The sequence below is a fragment of the Furipterus horrens genome, unplaced genomic scaffold (assembly GCF_987537825.1).
Source record: "Furipterus horrens unplaced genomic scaffold, mFurHor1.1.pri manual_scaffold_11, whole genome shotgun sequence".
In the NCBI taxonomy this organism is placed as follows: domain Eukaryota; kingdom Metazoa; phylum Chordata; class Mammalia; order Chiroptera; family Furipteridae; genus Furipterus; species Furipterus horrens.
The window spans coordinates 86,103,381-86,124,694 of NW_028327181.1; the positions used below are offsets into that span (position 1 = coordinate 86,103,381).

At 40.1% G+C, this 21,314-nt stretch overlaps 1 protein-coding gene across 1 annotated transcript in view; it reads left to right on the forward strand.

Moving 5' to 3' along the window:
• TADA2A (transcriptional adaptor 2A) overlaps positions 1 to 21,314 on the forward strand; it is a 44,645-nt gene that overhangs the window by 19,897 nt on the left and 3,434 nt on the right. The window contains exons 6-13 of the mRNA XM_090291798.1: positions 673 to 761; positions 2,351 to 2,423; positions 11,013 to 11,076; positions 12,717 to 12,760; positions 15,634 to 15,744; positions 17,231 to 17,302; positions 19,429 to 19,561; positions 20,121 to 20,164. Coding sequence (XP_090147924.1) covers positions 673 to 761; positions 2,351 to 2,423; positions 11,013 to 11,076; positions 12,717 to 12,760; positions 15,634 to 15,744; positions 17,231 to 17,302; positions 19,429 to 19,561; positions 20,121 to 20,164 — 630 coding nt within the window. The remainder of the gene's footprint in view (positions 1 to 672; positions 762 to 2,350; positions 2,424 to 11,012; positions 11,077 to 12,716; positions 12,761 to 15,633; positions 15,745 to 17,230; positions 17,303 to 19,428; positions 19,562 to 20,120; positions 20,165 to 21,314) is intronic.

A 21,314-nucleotide genomic window follows, 5' to 3' on the forward strand; every position in this document is an offset into this window, starting at 1 on the left:
CATACTCCCTGGGAGCAGTTTCCTAGCTGACTAACTCAAAGCCTGATGATACCTCCTGTCTGGATAATACTTTGGATGTTGGTGCTCTGTTCCCAAATCCATTACACCATTTGTTCCTCATAGAAACCCAGTGAGCTGGCAGAGCAAGTGCTTCTGTTTTACACACGAGGAAACAGATTCAGGAAGGTTAAGTGATTTGTGCGAGGTCAAGTGGAGATCTTAGAGCTAGGGCTCAAGTCCAGCTAACTTCCAAATCCAGTGGTTCTTTTCTTCTTTTTTGTTTGTTTTTGCCTCTTAGTTGGATGAGATTTGTAAATTCAGATCGGTCCTAAAGCATATGGGAGCCGAAGGAGGGAGGGTAAATACTTATGTTCTCTAATATTAAAGAAAAGATCCTTGTTTGTTTCGCACGTTAAAAGCAAAATGCAGAGCGAATTTTTCCATATTTACTTAAAGGATTCTTTAGTCTTAATTTTCTTTTTAAGAAATCAGTCTATTTCCATAATACTTTTATCTTACTCATTTTTACAAAAATCTTTTGAATTTCATGTTTTCCCTCAGACACTATCTCCAAATAAAAGTATTTCTGAATGTGAATGAGGACTATTTCGTATCACTTCTTTAAGGCCAATATTTTATAAAGTAAGTAAGAAAAACTCTGAATTCTTCTAGCTGCAGATGACCCTCCCCGACCCAGCTTCGACTCTCTGCTTTCTCGGGACATGGCAGGATACATGCCAGCTCGAGCAGATTTCATTGAGGTAGGAGAAACTTGTCTTTATTTCTGGAGAGGCTTCTATTTTTTTATCTATAGGTTCCATAGGATTAAAAAAAGATTTTCAAAGCACTGTAATTGGGAGGACTTATGCAGCCACATTTTCTTCTATTTTAGTGCCTTTTCTCATTTATAGACATTTTCACATGAAGAAGACTTCCTAGGAACCTGTGTTTTAAGCTTCATTGGTGTTGGCTCCCACTTTCTTAGTAGAAACGGGGCTTCTTTAGGCTGGTTGTCATTCCACACCTGGTACATCAGGGGTTGGCAGACTTTTTTATTAAGGACCAGATGGTAAATATTTTAGGTTTTGTGGACCATAAAGTCTCTTTTGCAACTAAACTTTGCCGTTATTAAGCAAAAGCAGCATCGATAATATGTAAATGAATGAGCACACCTACGCTCCAGTAAATTTTGTTTACAGACACAGGCAGTGGGCTGGACTTGGTCCATAGGCTGTAGTTTGCTGACCCTCTACTGTATTTATAAGATACAGAATGACAAGTGTATAGAAAAACTACATGTTCCATGTTCAACTGTGGAGTTAAAAAGCCATGCAAATGTACAGTATTCCCTCCCTTATCGCGGGTATTACGTTCTAGACCCCCCTCCCTGATAGGTGAAAATCCGCGAAGTAGGAACCTTACATTTATTTTAGTTTTTATATATTTTTTAAGGCTTTATAAACCCTTCCCATACACTTTAAACCGTTCCCAGTCCCTTACTAACCTTTCCCACTCCCTTATTAACCTTTTCCACACTTTTATAAACACTACTTATGTTCTTAAATATATTCTACACTCTTAAACCTACTTAACTTCAACAACATACGTATACAGTACCGCAAAATCCCACGATATAGTGAAAAATACTCGGTGAGTAATTAAATATAATATTTTTTTAAATCCTGCAATACAGTGAGGCCACGATAAGTGAACCGCAACATAGAGAGGGACTACTGTAGTCATAAGTCTCTTGATTTATCATCTAATTCTCAATTGCAGTCCTCCTGGCGGTAAGTTGAAAGTTTAGCAAGCTACAGAAACAATTTTGCTACTTAGCCACACCCAGGACGGCATATTTTCATGACGAGTGATATTGTAGAGCTACCCCATAGCTACTACCCCTACAAATTGTACTCATTGAATAGAATATGAGCAGATCTACCCATTAGGCTATAGAAGCATTATTGTTGAATAAAAAGAGCCCTTAGAAGGTAGTAAAAAGGTAAATGAATTAATGCAGACAATTTTCGTACCTGAAGACCTGTTCAGAATTAGATTTTCTGGGGATTACTTTTTGTGAGCAGACGACTTTTAATTTTTAGAACAATAGTTTTGACTTTATTCATATACTCATAACTGTTCTCATTTTTGCTGTCACTACTGCCTGAGAGCCTCTCAGATTTCCCCCATGACTTAATTTGTGGCAATATCCTGGCCTTGTACCCCATTTGGTACTTTTTTATGAGTGTTTCCCTGTGTGTTTTCTGTTTACTTCTAATGCATGGCTACTGTAAAACTATTGTCCAGAGCTGATAACCTTGGGGTGGGAATTTTTTTTTTCCCTAAACAGGAGTTTGACAATTACGCAGAGTGGGACTTGAGAGACATCGATTTTGTTGAAGATGACTCGGACATTTTACATGGTAACATTTTGTTTCAACAAATGTTTTTATTGATTGCAAACTGTAATGACACTGTGTTGGGGTCTAGGAATATAAGGATGAACAAAACATGCCCTCTGCCCTTAACGGGATTCAAAATCTAGTGACTAAGTTGCTGAACTTACCCTGTTGTTGGATTTTGACCACAATGAGAAAGATCATTTGTGCTGATGATGAGAGTGTTGTTGGTTATATGACTATAATGGTAGTTGGAATATCCCATTGCTTGGCCTGTGTGATCTCTGTTTTGATCGAGGTAAGCCTACACTGAGGTAACTGGTTAACTGGCCCTCACTGCCTCCTAAGAAGGAAGGGAGTCGTGAAGACCTTGGGACTTCAGTAGCAATTGCTGATACTAGATGTCCACTATAATTTGCTACCCCGAATTTCCCACAGTGGGGCAAAAGAATAGAAGTTCTTTGAGGATTTTCAGACCAAGATTAGGAATTTCTCATTTCTCAGAACTGTTGAATTTTTAGCGTTTCTGAATTCTCATCTAAGATCAGACCTCTAAGGATTTATGTCAGTTCTTGTGTTATAACATAAATGGTTAATGCCTACAGGGCTCTTAAAAGTGGATGGTTAGACTTCTGTTGAATCTCTCGTTTTCCTCTTTCTATTTTCAGTGAACTACATATTTAAAATAATCCTGAGTCTTGTCTTTCAGTTCAGTCCAGAATTGAATATGATGCAATATGAATAATGCTCTCTTGGATCCTATATTCCCCAAACAACATCTTCATTGTTTCTCTTAACTCTATATTCCAGGCAGGAAAGGCAAGTAGAATCCTTCTTGAATTATAAATCAAGTTTTCAGGTGGCATTAACTGCTACTCTGTCATTAGAAGAGGAATTTGATTCTTCTCTCATAGAAGAGCTGCCTAGGTGTTTGTTACACCAGGTCAAGGACAAAGAGTCCTCAGAAGAATTTTACCTTCAGAATTTTTTCTCTACATATTTCTTGAGCTGTTTTCTTTGCAAAATTTTCATTTCTCTTCTCCCACACAAGTTAAGGAAATTCAGAGTGACGCAGATTGAGCTGAAAGAGGAAAGCTTGAAAGCAAACGACTTTGACATTCATTAGAGTCACTGTATTTGTTCAGTCATCATGTCAGTCTCTTCTTTTCAACCCTGGGTAACTTGTGTTATTGTCTTCCTCACCCTGTGCCGTGCCCTTGAGGGTAGTGTGCGGATTGTCATTCAGTATTTCTCCTCGTATACACCAGCTTTAACGAAATGGTATTGTTTCCTGGGTTGTATCTTCCTTTTCCAGAATGAGAAAAAATGCAACTCTACAAATATCCTTTTAGATACTGTTCAAAAGTAACCAAACTTTTGAAAGTCAGAATCTCTAATGTCAATAATGGCTAAACTATGTAAGAGACTTGCTGAATCACTTCTCCAGGCCCTAATCCAAGGTCTTCATTCTAAGCCTCAACATTATTGAGAAAACTGTAGTAATGGTTGGTATTTAATTTCACTCTTTATTCTTCGTAAAAGCAGGATCTGTAATTTGTTCTGGTGCACTTGTGCTACTTTCTGTAATTAGGTGGGAACAAAAGGGAAGAAAATCAGAAAGAGGCAATCGATTGAGTAGCAATTTTTATTTAAGTTACCATTTCAAGCTTATGCTTTAGTTCCTTGTGCCCTTCCTGCAGTTTCTACAACCTTGTTAGTTACTCAGTTCTAGTTCATTTGAGCTAGACCTGAAACATCAGTTACTGATTGTTGTACATAAGTAGCTTTAACAGAATGTAAATAATAATCCCTGCCTCCCCTTTCCTTCCCTGTCTATGGTGGGCTGTAAGATGTTGAGATGGGCGCTTTTTAAAAGGTGGTAACATTTTAAAGAGGTTTCGCAGCACCAGGGGGATGACTTGCTGGTGCCACAAAGGGATGCTTTGTTTGTGGCTCCTGATTCTTAGCTGGTCTGGCAGCATGTGCCGCTGTGCAGTGAGGCACATTGGCCAGGAGCCGAGCGGTTTCTCCCAGAGCCACTCTTTGAAAGGGGACTAGGAGCCCAACGAGACCCAGGAAGGAATGAGAAGGAGCACACCTAGAAGAGATGGAGGGACACATATTTTGTGCAAATCAGAAACTCATTCAACCTTGGGCTTGCTTCTGGTCACCGTGTGATCTTGGGCAAGTCCTTAGAATCTTGCTTAGTGCGTCTTTGTGTCCCCTGCCAAAAGAGAAGGGATGACACTGGTTCACCAGAGACTGTGACTATCGCCAATGAAAGGTGGTACGTAACTCAGGATGATGTAATTACCATTCCATTATACCATTGTGCTCTTAATATTACCGGCATTAACGACATTCCTTTTATGTTCCCTCACTTGTAACTCCTGGAAGTAAGTAAATTGTTTGTCTGGGTTTGGCTGGCTGTTTTTTAATATTCCATCCCAAGGCATCTAGAACGTCAATGGATGCCACCAAGCCCTTTTCCTCACCCAAAGATTTTTGCTATTGTTCATGGAATTTGTCTAATAAAGTGGGTTTCAATGGTGCATTACAAAGACCTAAGACACATTGGAGGGATATAATTTGTATTCCAACCATATCAGAAAGCTTTTTTTTTTTTTAGAGTTTGGGGAAAGAGAGGGAGAGAAAATCGGTTGCCTCTCGCAAGCCTCGAAACAGGGACCTTGCCCACAATCCAGGCATGTGTGCTCACTGGGACTTGAATTGGTTGCCTTTCGGTTGGCAGTCTAGTCTTCAACCTACTGAGCTACCGCAGCCAGGGCCATACCAGAAAGCTTTTAGAATGGGCCTAAAGAAGATGTTACAAGTGAAGCAGTGTCTGAGGAAGAAAATAAGGATGTTCTGGGATCCCTAAATGATGCCTCCTTATATTTTATTGAAATAAGCAGAAATTATGGGCTCAGAAAGAGAGATGCAGAAAACTCATGTGTCTTGGTTATGTTGTGGGAATTTCAGTGCAGACAGTGCAGTTCTCTTTTCCTGAAAACATCGCTCATCATTTGCTTTCATTTGGGAAAAATCTCTCCTAATTTGTGGACTCCTGTTTTTCAGAGTTTCACAGGTTCTGAAATCCTGGGTGCAGCATCTTCTAACCGTTGCTGTCTCATAAGCCAAGCAAGCAAGAAAGAGGCATTATAAGCTCCTTCCTGTGTGCTGGGTCTGTGTTTTCAGTACTTCTCAGGGTTGCACATTAAAATAATTTATTCTCCCTTTATTTAGAAAGATAATTTCAGCAAAATTTCTTGGCCAGGCATGGATTTTTCTCCTCCACATTTCCCCCCATTTGGCCCATATTGTCGGTCTTCAGATCCGTTTTCAGTTAGTAGATCAGATATCCACCCTGGTCTCTGTGCACACACACCTTTTGCAGGTGCCCTTCCCTTAGCAGTGATTTGACTATTTTTTGCTTAGGACACTTTAGACATAAATATTATTAATAATAGCTAATACATTTAGCGCTTACTGTTTGCCAGGTACCATTTTAAGCCCTTCACACATGTGAACTCATTTAATCCTCACAAAACTCTGTGAGTTGGGACATTATGATGATGCCCACTTTATAGATGAGGAAATTAAGGAATGGCAATATCAGGTAACTTGCCTGAAGTCATGTAACCTGCAAGTGACAGAGCCATCTCCAGAGTCTCTGATCTTAATACTGTACTACTTATCTTTACAACCATAGTTTTTGTTATTGAGTTTTTGGGGTGGGGGTGGAAGACATTTCACATTTGTTGTCTCCTGTGGCCTAATCACGTTCCTGAGAAGTAGGAATGGATATTTTCTCATTTTACAGTCAAGGTGTTGTCCAAAGGAGTTAACTAACTTGCCTGAGGTCCCCAAGTTGCCGGCTTCAACCTTTAGGTCATATAGTCACCTTCCTTCACAGAACTAATTGAGTAAGTCTTCTCCAAAAGCTCAGGGGTGGAGCTGGGGAATGACTAAAGCTTTGCTTCTTGGGACTACCTGAGTCACAGGTTTGTGTTTGTGTGGTTGTCAGAGGGATTTTGATTGACTTCCCTGCAGCTAAGGCCTCTGACTTGATTTTCTTGCCAAACAGTAAGTGCCTTCTGTCAGCAAAACAGAAACATGTTGCTAGCTATTTTGAACAACGTTAGAAATACATTGCAGTGGGAAGGAGCTGCCTCTGACTTCTGCCCACTTCTTGAAATATGTTAAGTCCAGCCATTTGGAAAGTTTATCAGTACCCAGTATAATCACAGGGAGACTGTTCTTCCCCCGAGGCTGAGATTTCAGAGGCCTTATTACATCAGTGGATAGGGTTGGGGGGATGGCCGGTTGGTTGGGTGGTTTTTAATGATCTCTGGTTCTTCAGCTGCCCACTTTATTGGACCCTCCAGTCACTATAAGTAGAATGTGAACTGACGATTCTCATTCTTGCAGTGTCTGCCTTGTTATTTCTACTCTGCCTGCAGTGCTGCGGTCCTCTCAGTTACACGTGCAGTGAAGAGCTTATAATCAGCTGCTGCTACCTGAGCGTGCTGTATAAAGAAAAAGAGATAGCTTCACATACAAATTTTTCTCTGGGAGAATCCCGTGCTTTCATTTGTTTCTGTGTGTTTCTTTCCTTCGCTTTGTTACCTAGAGCCAGTGGTACATGTTTAAACTACTGAAATGATCAAGCTGTAACCGTAGAACCAATTATCAGCAGTATTTATTTATAGATTTTTTTTTTTTTTGGTAACACAGTTGCTTCAGTTTTTTCTGTTTTAATTAAGTCATTCCCACACAAATCTCAGGAAACAGTATGGTAAGTTAGTGTCTTAGAAAAATTACAAAAATATCTTGTCAAAATTAGCAGTGATTTCCACTGTATCATCAGATAGTTTCTTTCCTATTGAACTCGTCTTATTATTGGGTGGGTAAATGAGATATGGCACATTAAGAGCCTGGGACATGATAAATGCTCAGTGTATTTTAGCTGTTTATTTAGCTATTATATTTCCTTGTCTTTTTTGCCTTGAACTATTGACTTCCTGATTATATTTGTCATAAGAAATAGAATCCACTCTAAAACTTGTACTAGGTTATACTGCATGTCAGAGACACATCCTCTCCTCCCTCTTCCTGTCTGCTTTCCTCCACACAGGCATGCAAAGTACATCTCCACCAGCGTAGCGTTTGAGAGCCTATCATTCCATAGCAATCGTTAGAAAATGGGCAGAGTATGGGCCATTCTGTGGTACCCGGGCTTTCATATGGAACCACCTTATAAATCATGAAACAGTTCATTTGTAAAAAGAGTTCTACCTAAAAAAAAAAGTTTGAAAACCATCACCTTAAATCTTGGACCTGATATGATTGAATTATTTTTAGTTTGTGGGCAGTTAGGAGGAAAAATAATGAAACAATGTTTAAATCTTTGAACTTGTTAGAAAAGAACAAAAAAATTCATGGTAGTTAATACTTCTTTTTTTTTTAATACTTAAACTTTAAAAAATATTTCATTCTCTCACCTCTCCAGGTCACCCAGCTAGAACTTGTTATTTTTAACTCAGATCCAAAGGAGAATGGCCTAGATAAAGTATTTCTGGTCCTTTCCCAGTGATTGAAGTTATATGTAGTGCATTTGTTCATAGCCCAGCATGTTAGATTTTGGTATTTCTTCTTTTTAATCTGAGACTACCCTTAGGGCAAGTAGACAGTAATGAGTCTGCATGGAATATCCAGAATATTTCGGTTATCTCACCAGGGCTACCATATTGATAGTGCACCAGGATTATACCTCACTCAACTTTGGTTTGCTGTCATATAGTGAAGGAAGTGCTTCTAAGGAGTCATTGTATTCTGTGCTCTTCCTTAACTGGTTCCATTTTATTCCCGCTACCCTAAAACTATTTTTAGCAGAGGTTGTGGTTTTCAAACTGTTCCATGGACGAACCCTCAGGGACTACTACTAGGAAGGGTAGCTGGATAGGTAGTAGGGGGGTGAGGTTCAGCTAGAGTACATCTAACTTACCCATTGGGAAACAAGGTTTAAGAGTTACTCTAGCAGAACATATAAATCTGTGCTGACTCATTGCCCCTGTGAGCTAAACTGAAACTTGTATCTCACATTCTTTGGGTGAGATTGGGTTATTTTTTTGTTTATTAGTATGACAGAGGCCGTATTTTGGAATGAAGCTTTCTAGCCTGGAAGAAGTGATTGTCGTACACCACCAAATTCTTTATTGCGAAGGCTGGTGTATTCTTAGAAATTAGGTTACCTAACATTTGAATAATGTATTTTTGTTTTTCAGAAAACACATCAGGTCTGTGTTGTGCTCTAGGGCCTCTTTCTTCTGTGACATTCGGTAATTAAACCCACCAGACTCTCAGCTTAACACTAAAGGAGGTAGCAAGTTATTAGAATAGTTCCAGAATCTACTGAAATTTTTAAATCTCACATTTCTTCAGAATTCATAGATTATAGATGAGAGAAATGGTTTAATGTAGCATAGTGCTAATTTGTGCATTCCTCCTATTTTTTTTCCAGAGTTGTTAATGATTTGTCTTTATTTTTTAACTCTAGAGGTCTTCAGACTAAAAAGCCTAGGGAAGTTTTTTACTTCTGAGATTTGCTTTTAATTATACGTTTCATTTTCCATTAAGCCAGGTCTAGGATATAGGATCAACGCAGGAAAAAATAAACATGTTGGGAAATTTTAGCATCTTTTCTACTCAAGGCTTTGGAACCAGACAATCTATGTTTGGATGCCTGCTCTGTACTTAGCAGCTGTGTGATCTTGGGCACAGGGCATATGGGGGAATATAACAGTTTGAACTCCTGTAAGTAGATAGGAAGCCACTAAAGAATTGTAAGTAGAGGAACCACGTCGTTAGATTGTGCTTTAAAACATCACTGTAGTAGCATTTGCAGGTGATGAATTGTTAGAGTAGAAAGGAAGTCGTTAGGAGAGTGGATGCAGTGATGAGGTGAGACCAGGTGCCTGAGTTAAGGACTAGGGTTAAGGACCAAGAGGGAGAAATGAATGTGAGGGAGATTTAAGCCTTAAGTATGGATAAGATTCACTGACTGACTAGTTATGGAGAGAGAGGAGGGAAAAGTCCAGATTGATTTTTCCCTTGGTTAAGTAAGTAATGCTGTCAGCCAAGAGAAGAGTTTTGGAGGATGGGAAGGGGGTAGAATACAAGTTTACAAGTGAAGACTGCATGAAAACAGATATCCAATAGGGTCTGGAGCTTAAAATAAATATTTGAGTTTGAGATTATATATTTTGATGGTACTTAGAACCATAGGAGAAGATGAGCTCAGAGGAATAAGGTGAGAGGTGAAGAGAGAGGTGAGAATAGAACCCTGAGGAATTCTGAAGATGGAAAAATTGGCCAAGGAAGGAAAGAGAACCAGAACCATTTTATTAATGAAAACTTTTGCTATCCACTGACTTTTCTTTTAGTCCCCCCTGACTTTAACATAAGACTAAAGCCAGGAAAGGACTGGGAGGCGGAATCCAACCAGGGCACAGGTTTTGGGTGGTTGAGCTATTTTAATGGAACTTCTCACTATTGAATACAAAACTACTCCCTAAATAGTTCCTGTTCTCCAACTGAAAACTGCTAAAACTCTGAGAAATGTCTATGCTGCACCTTATTCATGTTAGTTGTGTCTTGATGTTGTCTCCTTAACTCACTGCTGTGCAGTTACAACCACAATAAATACTCATTGTTATGGCTAGTCTAATAGATGTAATTGCCCCTGGCTGGTTTGGCTCAGTGGATTGAGCGTCGGCCTGCGAGCTAAGTGTCGCTGGTTCGATCTTCCAGTCAGGGCACATCAGAGAAGGAAAACTCTGACTCCAAAAAACCTCCGCTGCCTTGCGGCATACCTCTTCAGGGGAAAGGCTAAGGGAGTAAACCCCGACAGAAAATCCGGAGCCAGAGTCCCTAAGGCGGTTCGACGTTGTAGTCAACACCGGCAACTCCTGCGGCGCACCTGAAGCCAAGCTGTATTGACTCCGTCTTTCCCTTGGACCCTTCAGCTGCGAAGAGAGGGGGGGTCTGCTGCATGGGCAACAGCAGACCCTCCATATCACCCTGCCCAGGCTCTGTAGCTTCAGCTTCACTGGAGAGGACACTCCAGCGTCATCGCAAGATGTCGATTCAACACAGGAGGAGACAGTTACCGTGTCACTCCCGAGTCGGACTGCACAACCATTCTCTGTGGTGCAGATAGACTCTTAAGCTACACCATCGTCTCTCGAGACGGACGGCTGCCGACGACGAATAGATGTAATTTCTAGCCCGTGTGTTACCAAAGTTAAGACGCTTTGCTGAACATTATGTGAAAGCTAGTAATACACATAACAAAGCATGGACAAAAGAGATGTTCAATAGAAAGCAGAAATTGTTATCTCTAGGGTAATCCCATAGAAATATAAATAGGGATAGGGAAAAAGAACATCACCATAATTTACTGATAAAGAAATTCAGCATCCTAGGATATTTTTGTTTCCTAGACCAGTGAGTGAGTGTGGAATAGTTAGCAATATCAGGTTCAAAGTTTGGGTAAAACATTTATTTTTGTCTTGGCGCTCGATTTATATGTATGTGTTTATTTATTTATAGCTCTGAAGATGGCTGTAGTAGATATTTACCATTCCAGGTTAAAGGAGAGACAAAGGCGGAAAAAGTAAGTACAGAAAACTGTATCTTGCCTTCTTTCACCTTTGGACTGTTGACCACGTACACATACAGTCCATAAGAATGTTCCAGTCATGGCTTTTCTTGTGACCTTGAGGAAGACATTTCCTCCTTGGGTCTCACTTTTTGTATCTGTCAAATGGGGATAATAATACCTGGGTTTTGTTGTTGTTGTTTAACTCCTTCTCCTTAACCCTTCCGGAAGTATTGATGACTGATGAATAATGTGTACACTGTTTTAAGGGAAAAAGGGACAAGATAAATTCAAGATGTTATTAAGTTGTTACGCTGTTTTTTTATTGTTCTCATTTGTTTACTTATTTTTTATGAGAAGTCTTTTATCTAAAAGAATTTCAAAGGAAATTCTGAACAAGTTTCAGGCACTCTTGGTTATTCCTTTTCTTTGACACAGAACAAAAGACATGCATTTTAGATTGAGAAATTATGAATCCCAGACAGACCCCTATTGGATTACAGAGACTTTAACAGTTCAGAGAAGGGTATGCAGAGGTTGTGACTGTGCGTGTGTGTGTATGTATGTGTAGGTATGTACTAACATGTGGTGTTGCTAACTAGAGATACAGCGGCATCACAGCAATACAAAGGAATGGAATTTGGGAACTATTATAATGATGAAATTGGGAGGAACTGTTGAGGGAGGAAGATGTGATCTAAAGTAAAGCTTACTCTCTGAGGGTTGGGTCATGTTACCATCTGAGAAGTGCTGAAAAAGCTTACCCAGCCACTCTTATGAGAAGCTTCGTTGGTAGTCGTAAATTCCTCTGGTAAAAAAACCAAAGGTTCCAGACATGTAACTGCATGGTTTACTTAGTTCTGTTTTGCTTAAAACACAAAATAGAGCTAGACAGCTTTGTAGAACTCAGTTGTTGAGGTTGCTATTAGATAATATGTTTTATGATGCCCTTCGATTAAACATGCACAATATTTATTTCAAATAGTTTAAAAGCATTATGTGAATGTACAGTTGTAAATGTTCAGTATGTGATCACGGTCCCCTTTTATGGTTAACAGGTTTCCCTTAAATTTACCTTAAATTCCCTAAGCTAAATAGATTAATTTCTTTTTCTTTTTTTAAGATTTGATTTATTTATTTTTAGAGAGAGGGGAAGGGAGGGAGAAAGAAAGGGAAAGAAACATCAATGTGTGGTTGCCTCTCGTGTGCCCCCATCTGGGGACCCGGCCTACAACCCAGCCCAAGCATGTGCCCTAACTGGAAATCGATCTCGCAACCCTCTGGTGTGCAGGCCAGCGCTCTGTCCATTGAACCACACCCACCAGGGTTAAATAGATTAATTTCTATGATATGAACACAGATTCCCTTCTATTTCATCTTAAGTTATAGACATCTATTTTTCAGTATTCATTCATCCAGCAAATAGTTATTGAGAGAGTCTACTAGGCCCCAGGAGAAAGAAAAATGTATGATGCTTGAGAACCTAAAATTTGTGTTAGTGACTAACTGACCTACAGAACTTTGTGGGGAGTGACCTCTTTGGACCTTGATATTTCGCCACAGAGTGTTTGGGATGGCTAATAAAGGCTGCATGTGGAGAACATTATTAAATGTAAAACTAACTATAATAAACATTATTGTGGTTTTCATCCTAGAATTATAAGAGATCATGGCTTAATCAACCTTAGGAAGTTTCAGTGTAAGTATTAGCCGTTTTCTTTATTTAAAATTTCTTCCAACATTATTGAATAGTTTTAAATCATTTCTGGTGGTAGTTTTCTGGTTTTTTTTTAAGTTGATTTTTTAAAATTTATTTAGGGTTTTTTTCTATTACCATTGCCCCACTTTTTCTCCCATTGCTCCCACCCCACCCACCCCTCTCCCACAGTCCATCCCCACCCCGTTACCCTGTTGTCCGTGCCCATGGGTCGGTCATTTATTCTAGTTCCTTGACTAAACCCTTCCCCTTTACTCCCCCCTTTTCCCCTCCCCCCTCGCCCCTGGTCACTTTCTGTCTGCTCCTTGTCTGCTTGCCTCTGGTTCTGTCTTGCTCATTTGTTTGTGTTGTTCATTAGTGTCCTATATCAGGTATGGTAGTAGTTCTCAATCCAAATTATATACTATCATCACCTACAAGGGTTAAAGAATTCTGATACCAGGGTATCACCACAGACTAATTAAGAGAGCATCTCTAGGGGTAGAAATGAGGCATCCATATTTTTTAAGTCTTCAAGGCAATAAATAAGTTAATATCTAAGGCAGTTCCGTTGAATAGTAAGAGTTACAACATGAGTGCTAATGAATCATTTTCTGGAACTGGATAGGGTCATGTTTTGGAACTAGATGGTAAACATAACTTTGAAGACCAGGTTGTGAAAATGTTTTTATGGAAAAATCAACAGAAAGTGATTTTTCTATTTTGTATCATAGTAGATAGACAAAAAAAAATGAACTTTAGTATTGTATGATGCTGATAATAAACCTATGAAGGTTTTTATTTGTTTGTTTGTTTTTTAATGCTAACTTTGACCTCACTGTTTTAAATAATTGGAGATACCTCACTGGGCAGGAGTCTCCGTACTTTTTCTTCTACACTGTAGTTTGCTCAGCAAGTAAGAATGATGACCTCAGAGTAATTGCAATATTTAAATTAAAATGTATATAATAGTTGTATGTCACAGTACTCTTTTTATTTTTGCAAAAGTACCTAATAATTATTGTGGTTCACATCCTAGTTGAAAGACTCTTGCAGGTTTTAACACTCTGTGCCTCTGTTGGGCTCAGGTCAGCCGGGCATGAACTGTCTTTCAATATAGTCATGATCATAGTATGTTACACTTTATGTCCTTTATATTTTCACTTTTCGTTCCACATTTTTCAAGTGATCGTAGTGTTTTGAGGCTGTCACTTGTAACAGTTACATAATATGTTGTATGTATATGCTTAACCTGCCTTTTATTATTTAGCTTATTTTTATCTTTTAAATCATTAAAAATAATGCTGTGATGAACTTTTTGTGAATAAAATTTTGTCTCTGTTTAGATTTTTTTTTTTTTTTTTTTTTTTTAGGTAGATTCCCAGAAGTGGAATTAATAGGTCAAAGAATATGATCATTAAAAACACTTGACACTTGCTGCCAGGTTGCTTTACAAAAGATGTTATATCAATTTATATTCCTTCGTGCGGTGTACGAGATTGCCTGTTTAACCGCATCCTCATTGAGAGCTGTGGGTTTGCAAAAATAACTCAGGAGCAGGTTTCCTTTGCCCTTTCTATAGACAATAATTGGTCATATTCTGGTAGCCACAGTAGTGGGTTCCTGTCTCAATACCTGTGCTTTCCGTAATGAGTCAGTGGGTTTCTAACCTTTATGTATAGTAGACGTTGACTCTTGCATGTATTCTAATCTCAGCTGGTGGACGGAGATCAGTTTGGCCTTATTCTTCCTCTAACTCTAGGCTGCTTTTGAGAAAGAAGTGGCATGAACAACGTGGTTTCAGAGGTTTTTAATAGCCATTGTAGTTAATGAACATGTGACCTTAATATGGTAGGCAGAGGGTGGGTTTTTTAAATCAGATTTTAAAATTCTACTCTAAAAATTGTATTATCCCTGTAGTGAGAGGCAGGGAAGGGGGGAGGGCATTAGTAGAGAAAATAATCAATCTATGGCTGCCCATCAAACCGGCTCCTAGAATTTGTGGTTAAGAATGTTTCCTGCAAGAAAAAAAAGAGAGAGAGAGAGAATGTTTCCACAAGAGAAGAGACTCATCTGAAAAGAAGACTTAATTAAAATAACTATCAGAGGTAGACAGAACTAACCTGCTTACCACTGATTATCTGATTGAAATGACTGAGTAACAGTTTGAGAGTTCCTGGCTGCGCTACCCTACCAGTTATGGTTGGTGGGTTTTACTTCCCGTCTCTTTTGCCTGTACCTCTGTTTATTAGAAATTTGGTCAGTGGGAATCCTCAAAGTTGCTGCCCCATAACCCTGCCTGTGTGACCATTTACTTGCATGGTAGTTATCAAAATATAACTTCATTAATAGTGAATTAGGTTGTGGTAAGTTCAGTGAGGAAATACTATCTGCCTCACTTGAGTATGTGTAGGTGGGAGAAACGCTTTTGGTGAGGCAGGCGAGAGATCCCACACTTCTCCACGCTGATCTCTTCTGGAGGGATTATTATGTCTGCAGGCCCATTATTTTCCAGGAGAAGTTAATACCAGCAAGTTTGCCCAACATTGTTCCTGAGAGTATGTGATCTGCTTGTAGTTGCCAGCAATTCCTGCCCCTGGCCAGATTAAGAGATAGTGAGGGAGGTGTGGAGGTCACCGGGGTGCCCAGTAGTAGAGATTATCTCCAGTGATAACAACACCCTTGGTCACTGTGATTCTGTTATTATGATTAGTGTTTTGCATTCTTAGCGTCCCTGTTTGCTTCCTGTCATGGGGAAGTTAGTCATGTGAGGTTAGGGATAATGTCCTTCCATTTCACTTCTCGTAAAAGAAATGCAGAAAACTTAGGGATCCTTATATTCTCCCTGACATGGTTATGTTTTACTTTCTCCCTAGTAATGGAGCGGCGGTATCCCAAGGAGGTCCAGGACCTTTATGAAACAATGAGGCGATTTGCAAGGATTGTGGGACCAGTGGAACACGACAAGTTCATTGAAAGCCATGCACGTAGGTGGTTTTCAGCCTTGAGCAAGTGTGTGTGTGTGTGTGTGTATGTGTGTGTGTGTGTGTTTATATAAATAGGAGAGATAATGGTGTGTTTTTTGGGAAGTTCTATAAATAAATACATGAATATTTTTGTCTTTGTTTTCCTTTATTACCATGAAATAAATTTGGGACTTTCAGGCTGAGAGAAAAGAGGTTAAAAAGCCTAGTGACTTTCTTTTTTTTCCCGGGTAAATGGTAGTTTAGTAGTTTTTCCCCTTTTTATTATACGAATTTTCAGATAACAACCCCCCCACCTGTCACCTAGCATCAGCAGTTATTGGCACGCGGCCAGTCTTGTGTCATCTCTGCCACTCCCTTCCCACCCTCAGCTGGATTATTTTGAAGCAAATCCCAGACATTATTTTGTCCATAAATATTTTAGTATCAAAACTAGTTTTTAAAGTGGGGGCAGAAAAAAAATAAAATAAAGTGGGGACAGAGGTGGATAACTCATGGAGACAGAGCTTCCATCATTCTCTTGCCCTTTCTCTTGAGAGCTCTACCCTTTTCTCATTTGACTTTTTTTCACTATAAAACATTGAAGTGGGTAAGGCAGGAAAGCCTGGATGTGAAGGAGGTCTGGATGAGGTGGCCTAGTCTCTGCCCTCATCATGAGGTTTCTGCATTTGACATCAGTTTAGCTCTGGGAGGGCACTTTGCCAAGGCTCTTATCCTGTTCTCATCATGCAGATGTTTCTTACATGGCGTCATAGGCATTTCTCTGAACCAGGTTGGTCGCCCTCACCGAACACCCTCTCTGGTTCCATTGTTTGTATGGTTTATGCTAGGTGACTGATCCTTTACTTCCTGTCCCAGTTAGTGCCATCCCTCGCTTATGTGTCACTCCAAGGAGCTACACCCCGTGGACTGTCCAGGCATTTCCTTCATCCTCTTTCAGAGCACCCAGATTTGAGCACTGTTATGTAACAACCCAGGCGGTGTAACCTGATCTGTGCACTCAGAGGAAGGAGAAATCCTTGGCTTATGGGAAGCACAATGCTCTTTTGTTTCTATGGAGAAAGAAATATTCTGGAACTTGAGCACCGAGTGTCTGTCCTCCCCTTGCAAAAGAGTCACATCAAGTCATACCAGAGACAGGTGTCATAAAAGAATTCAGTTGTGTGGTGGAACTTTTACCACAGGATAAATAGAGCAGGGAAATTCGGTTGTTTAAAGAAGTATGTCTACATGAATTCAGCCAGTTCACTGTAAGTTTTCTGAGAGACAACTCCAGCTGGAAACAGCAGCTGGAACACAGCTGGAGTAGGTTTTTCTCAGCTCATGGGTAGAATTTCTGAGATGCTACCAACCAATAGGATTCCGCAAATGGAACAGTCCCGTCTTTGCTATAAGGCAGAATTACTGAAAAGACTCAATGGCAGAAATGCTTATTGATGTTGATTTTGTTTTTCCCATTTTTCTCCTTGGTTCTTTTTGGAATAAACAGTGGAATTTGAACTCCGAAAGGAAATCAAGAGGCTCCAGGAATACAGGACAGCAGGCATTACCAATTTTTGTAGTAAGTACTACATGCTATATCAGAGGACAGATGTCTTTCTAACACGTAAAGGAAGTCTCTTGGGCGGTGTGGATTTTTAAAACAAGCTTTCCTTTTTCAAAATGAGGTTTTACTCCTTCCAGTAAAGCTTCATTTATTTAATCCTTATAAGTACCATTATATGATTTATCTGAGGTAAAATAAAAGATTTAGACTTGGGATTCTACTGTTGCCTCTAAAAAAATTAAAGAATTTTATATTCTAATTTTCAGCCTCAGCCTTTTAAAATGTAGTGGTGCATGGCCTGATCGTTCTCACTAACCACACTTCAACTGGCTCTAGGTGCTCGCACCTCAGTTACTTGAGGTGGTGACATTAGTTACATTAATGGCAGCTAACGTCTCATAGAAACAGCTGGCCATGCACCAGGCCCTACGCAAAGCACGTCACCTGGACCATGAATGGGTATTGCTGTTTCCATTTAATGAAGAAACTAAAGTTTTAAGTGATTCAAGAGCCATGACTAATGTGGCTCAGTGAGTTGGGCATTGCCCTGCAAACTGAGGGGTCTCCGGTTCGGTTCCCTGTCAGGCACATGGGTTGTGAGCCAGGTCCCCAGTTGAGGGCGTACGACAGGCAACCAAGCAATGTTTCTCTTGCACTTCGAGGTTTCCCTGCCTCTCTATCTCTCTCCCTTCCCCTCTCTCTAAATATAAGTAAAAATAAAATCTTTAAAAAATGAAAGTGATTAAAGAGATAGTTGTGGAGAGCCAGGTCCTAAGGGAAGGCAGTGTGTTACAGTAGTTAAGAGCTCGAGGCCTAGCCTTGGACAGCCAGTGTTTGGGCTCCGGCTCTGCTGTTTACCAGGTCTGTGATTCTGGTCCAGTTTCGGTTTCCCATGTTCCTTAGAATTAGTAGGAAGATGAATTAGAGATGCATGAGAATACAGTACAGTGCCAGGCACACAGTGAACCCTTAATAAACGGCAGTTTCTGTTGTTTTGTTCTTGTTGTTGGAATGGTCTTTAGCGTTCCCTCCTTTTGCCTGTTGGTTCAAAGTGATCACCCAGGACCCACATGAAGCAGAAGTAGCCCTATGGGTGTAAGTTTAGCTTAGTGTTCTTTTTTTCCTTTTTTTTTTCTTCTTCTTTTTTTTTACTTATTAGAGGGGAACGGAGGGATAGAGAAAGGGAGCAAAACATTGATGTGAGAGAGAAACATCGATCAGTTGCTTCTCCTATGCACCTGGACCAGGGACTGAACCAGTAACCCAGGCATGTGCCCTGACTGGGAATTGAACCGGTAACCTTCGCTTGGCGGGATGACACCCAACAGCTGAACCACACCAGTCAGGTCATTGGTTCTTTATTTTTAACAATGGGAATCTTGTTTTAAAAAAATTTTTATGTAGAGCCCTAATCTATAAATAAGGTAAAAGTAGAACTACTTTGGTTGAAGTCTGATGGTTCAAGTCAGGTGTAGAACCCAGAACCGCCTTGCTCTTCATGTCAGCCTTAATAGATTTTCGTGGTACTCTGGGGCTCTGCTGAACGTAGTTTGAAACCAGCTGGTGTGACATTTTGGAATCTGTATACCTTTGTTAACATGTGTAAAACACCATGCAACTTTTGTTTAGCTGTAGGCATTTACAGACTCTGATTTCAGGGTTTGGTTACTGATATTGGTTGCCTCTGGGAAAGAAGAGAAAGGAACAGCACTGGTCAATGAGGACTTGTTTTTATTTATAATTCTGATTGCTTTTTAAGGAAGAGTGTATGCTTATAGCACTCGTGAGACTTTGAAAAATATATAGATAGAAAAATAGGACAGGAAGCAAATATAACAATATTAAATGTTAACTACTTTTGGGGGTGGAAATATGAATCACTCTTACTTTTTTGTACTTCATTGTTTTGGATTTTTTCCCCTCAAAATTTCTTAAAGGTAGAAAAGGCATAAAAATATCTTAATTTCTTGTCAAAAAAGGGATTTCAAACTAGGAGAAATCTACTTTGGTCTTGGAAAAATCATTGTGGAAGCAGTTTTTGCAGAGACACCAAAAGAAGAAAAACTGTTTGCCGGTCAGTTAGGAACCCCTTCATAGTCCTGCACTATCATTGCGGTCGTGGCGGCTCTTTACCCCTTCAGGTGCCAGGACCTACGATCACCTCAAGAAGACGCGGGAGGAGGAGCGCCTCAAACGCACCATGCTCTCCGAAGTCCTCCAGTACATCCAGGACAGCAGCGCCTGCCAGCAGTGGCTCCGCCGGCAGGCGGACATGTGAGTGATCGGTCCGGGGCGCAGGAGCGGCCTCCTGGCCTTTACATGTGTTTGCAGGCATTTCCACGGGCGCCCTACCCATGGCAGAGTAATGATAATTGGCTACTAGGAAGAATTCAGAAGATTTTCGGAGTCTGTCTCAGAAACAGTGGAGGACTAATAGATTGGAGAAACATAACTGGCCTCCTGGAATCCTACTGTGCTGCTACATTGATCTTATTTTTTAAAATAAGTAAATTCCCTCTACCCATGTCTTTTCACTCCCTCCATATCTATTGGTATAATTCCCACTGGAGAATCATGTTCCTGTCTTTCCCCATGAATGGTCTTTGTGGTGTTCCTGGCTACGAATTGTTAACAAATCCAACTGATGTCTCCTCTGAGAACAGGCGTCTTTTCTTGGTTAGTCCAGTGGAGTAACCGGCCCAACATGTGCAGTCTGTCCCATTACGCCTCTTCCAAGTAACCGACTTGATAAATGGCAACCAGTCCCACATGGGCTTTAGAAAATTGCCACCTTTGGTGTGACGTAAGTTTAAATTCTTCTTCTTCATTGTAGTGATTCTGGCCTGAGTCCTTCTGTTTCGATGGCTTCAAATTCAGGTAATTATTTTTCAAGCTAGAGCAAGTCTTGATTGTGAAATTTTCATTCTAGACATTGTGGTGACCCAACAGTTTCTCCCCACTCTGTGGGATCAGGGTGCTTAGACAGGGTAACAGTAATTATATGTTGTCCCAGTTTATAAACATCAGCGACTTTTCAGAATCTTCATGGCCAGACAGGGGCTATCCTCAGGGTTAGAGTACAAAGACTGGGAAGAACAAACTCCAGAGAGGTGGTTTCTTTATTTTACCAATGTCTGTGAGCAGGTAGTTTACTGTGGTTGTATCTACCACAGATTTTGAGATTTGTCTCAAAGGGGAAGAATTAAAGGTTTCGTAACATATAAAATATATCAACAAAGAGGCATGTCACCTGCCGAAAACGCAAGGATTTCTTTTTAAGTTGGAGAGTTACAGGATTCTATTTCTTAGGTTTACCTCTGTGATTATGTCCTATTTTTAGGATAGTTTACAGAGCTAAATAGATTAAGCTACATGCTATCTGATAATCCTTGGTGCTCCATATGGTAGACTAGCCACTTCCCCAAATCCGAACATACAGATCACTCCACTGATTAGAAACAGACTAGTCTAAAAGATGACCCATTTGCAGTTTTACCATTCTTTGAAAGTCTGGAACAGACCTGTGATGTTCCCATTCAAATCTTTCAGTAGATGCAGGATCTAGGTAGGACTCCAGAGGAAGGCCACCTCAGGGATGATATATATTTTTCATTTATTACTTTGTTTCAAGTAACTATTTTTTAATATTTAAAGGAGAAAAGAGAGTCTTTTAGGGAGTAGCCAAGCAGCAAAATACAAGTTTTATAAGTTTCATACTTCCAGCCTCTCCCCACCAGTCTAAATACAGACATACAAATAACTTCATACTGGCTGATTAACATGAGTGAACTAACATGACCACACAATTGGGGCGTTTTTGTTTTCTGAACCCCCTGCACTCACTTCTTCTTTGCGTCCCAGGCTGGTGTTAGCTTTCTTCACCCCCTCTATTCAGATTGAGGAGACCCCTTGCTCCTCGTGTTCTGGGTTGGTCCTAAGGCAGTGCAGTCCTTGTTTGCCACTTGGCCTCTGGTAATGGTGGTGAGGCAGCAAATGATTTTAGTCTTCCTTCTTGAGCTTTTAGGGG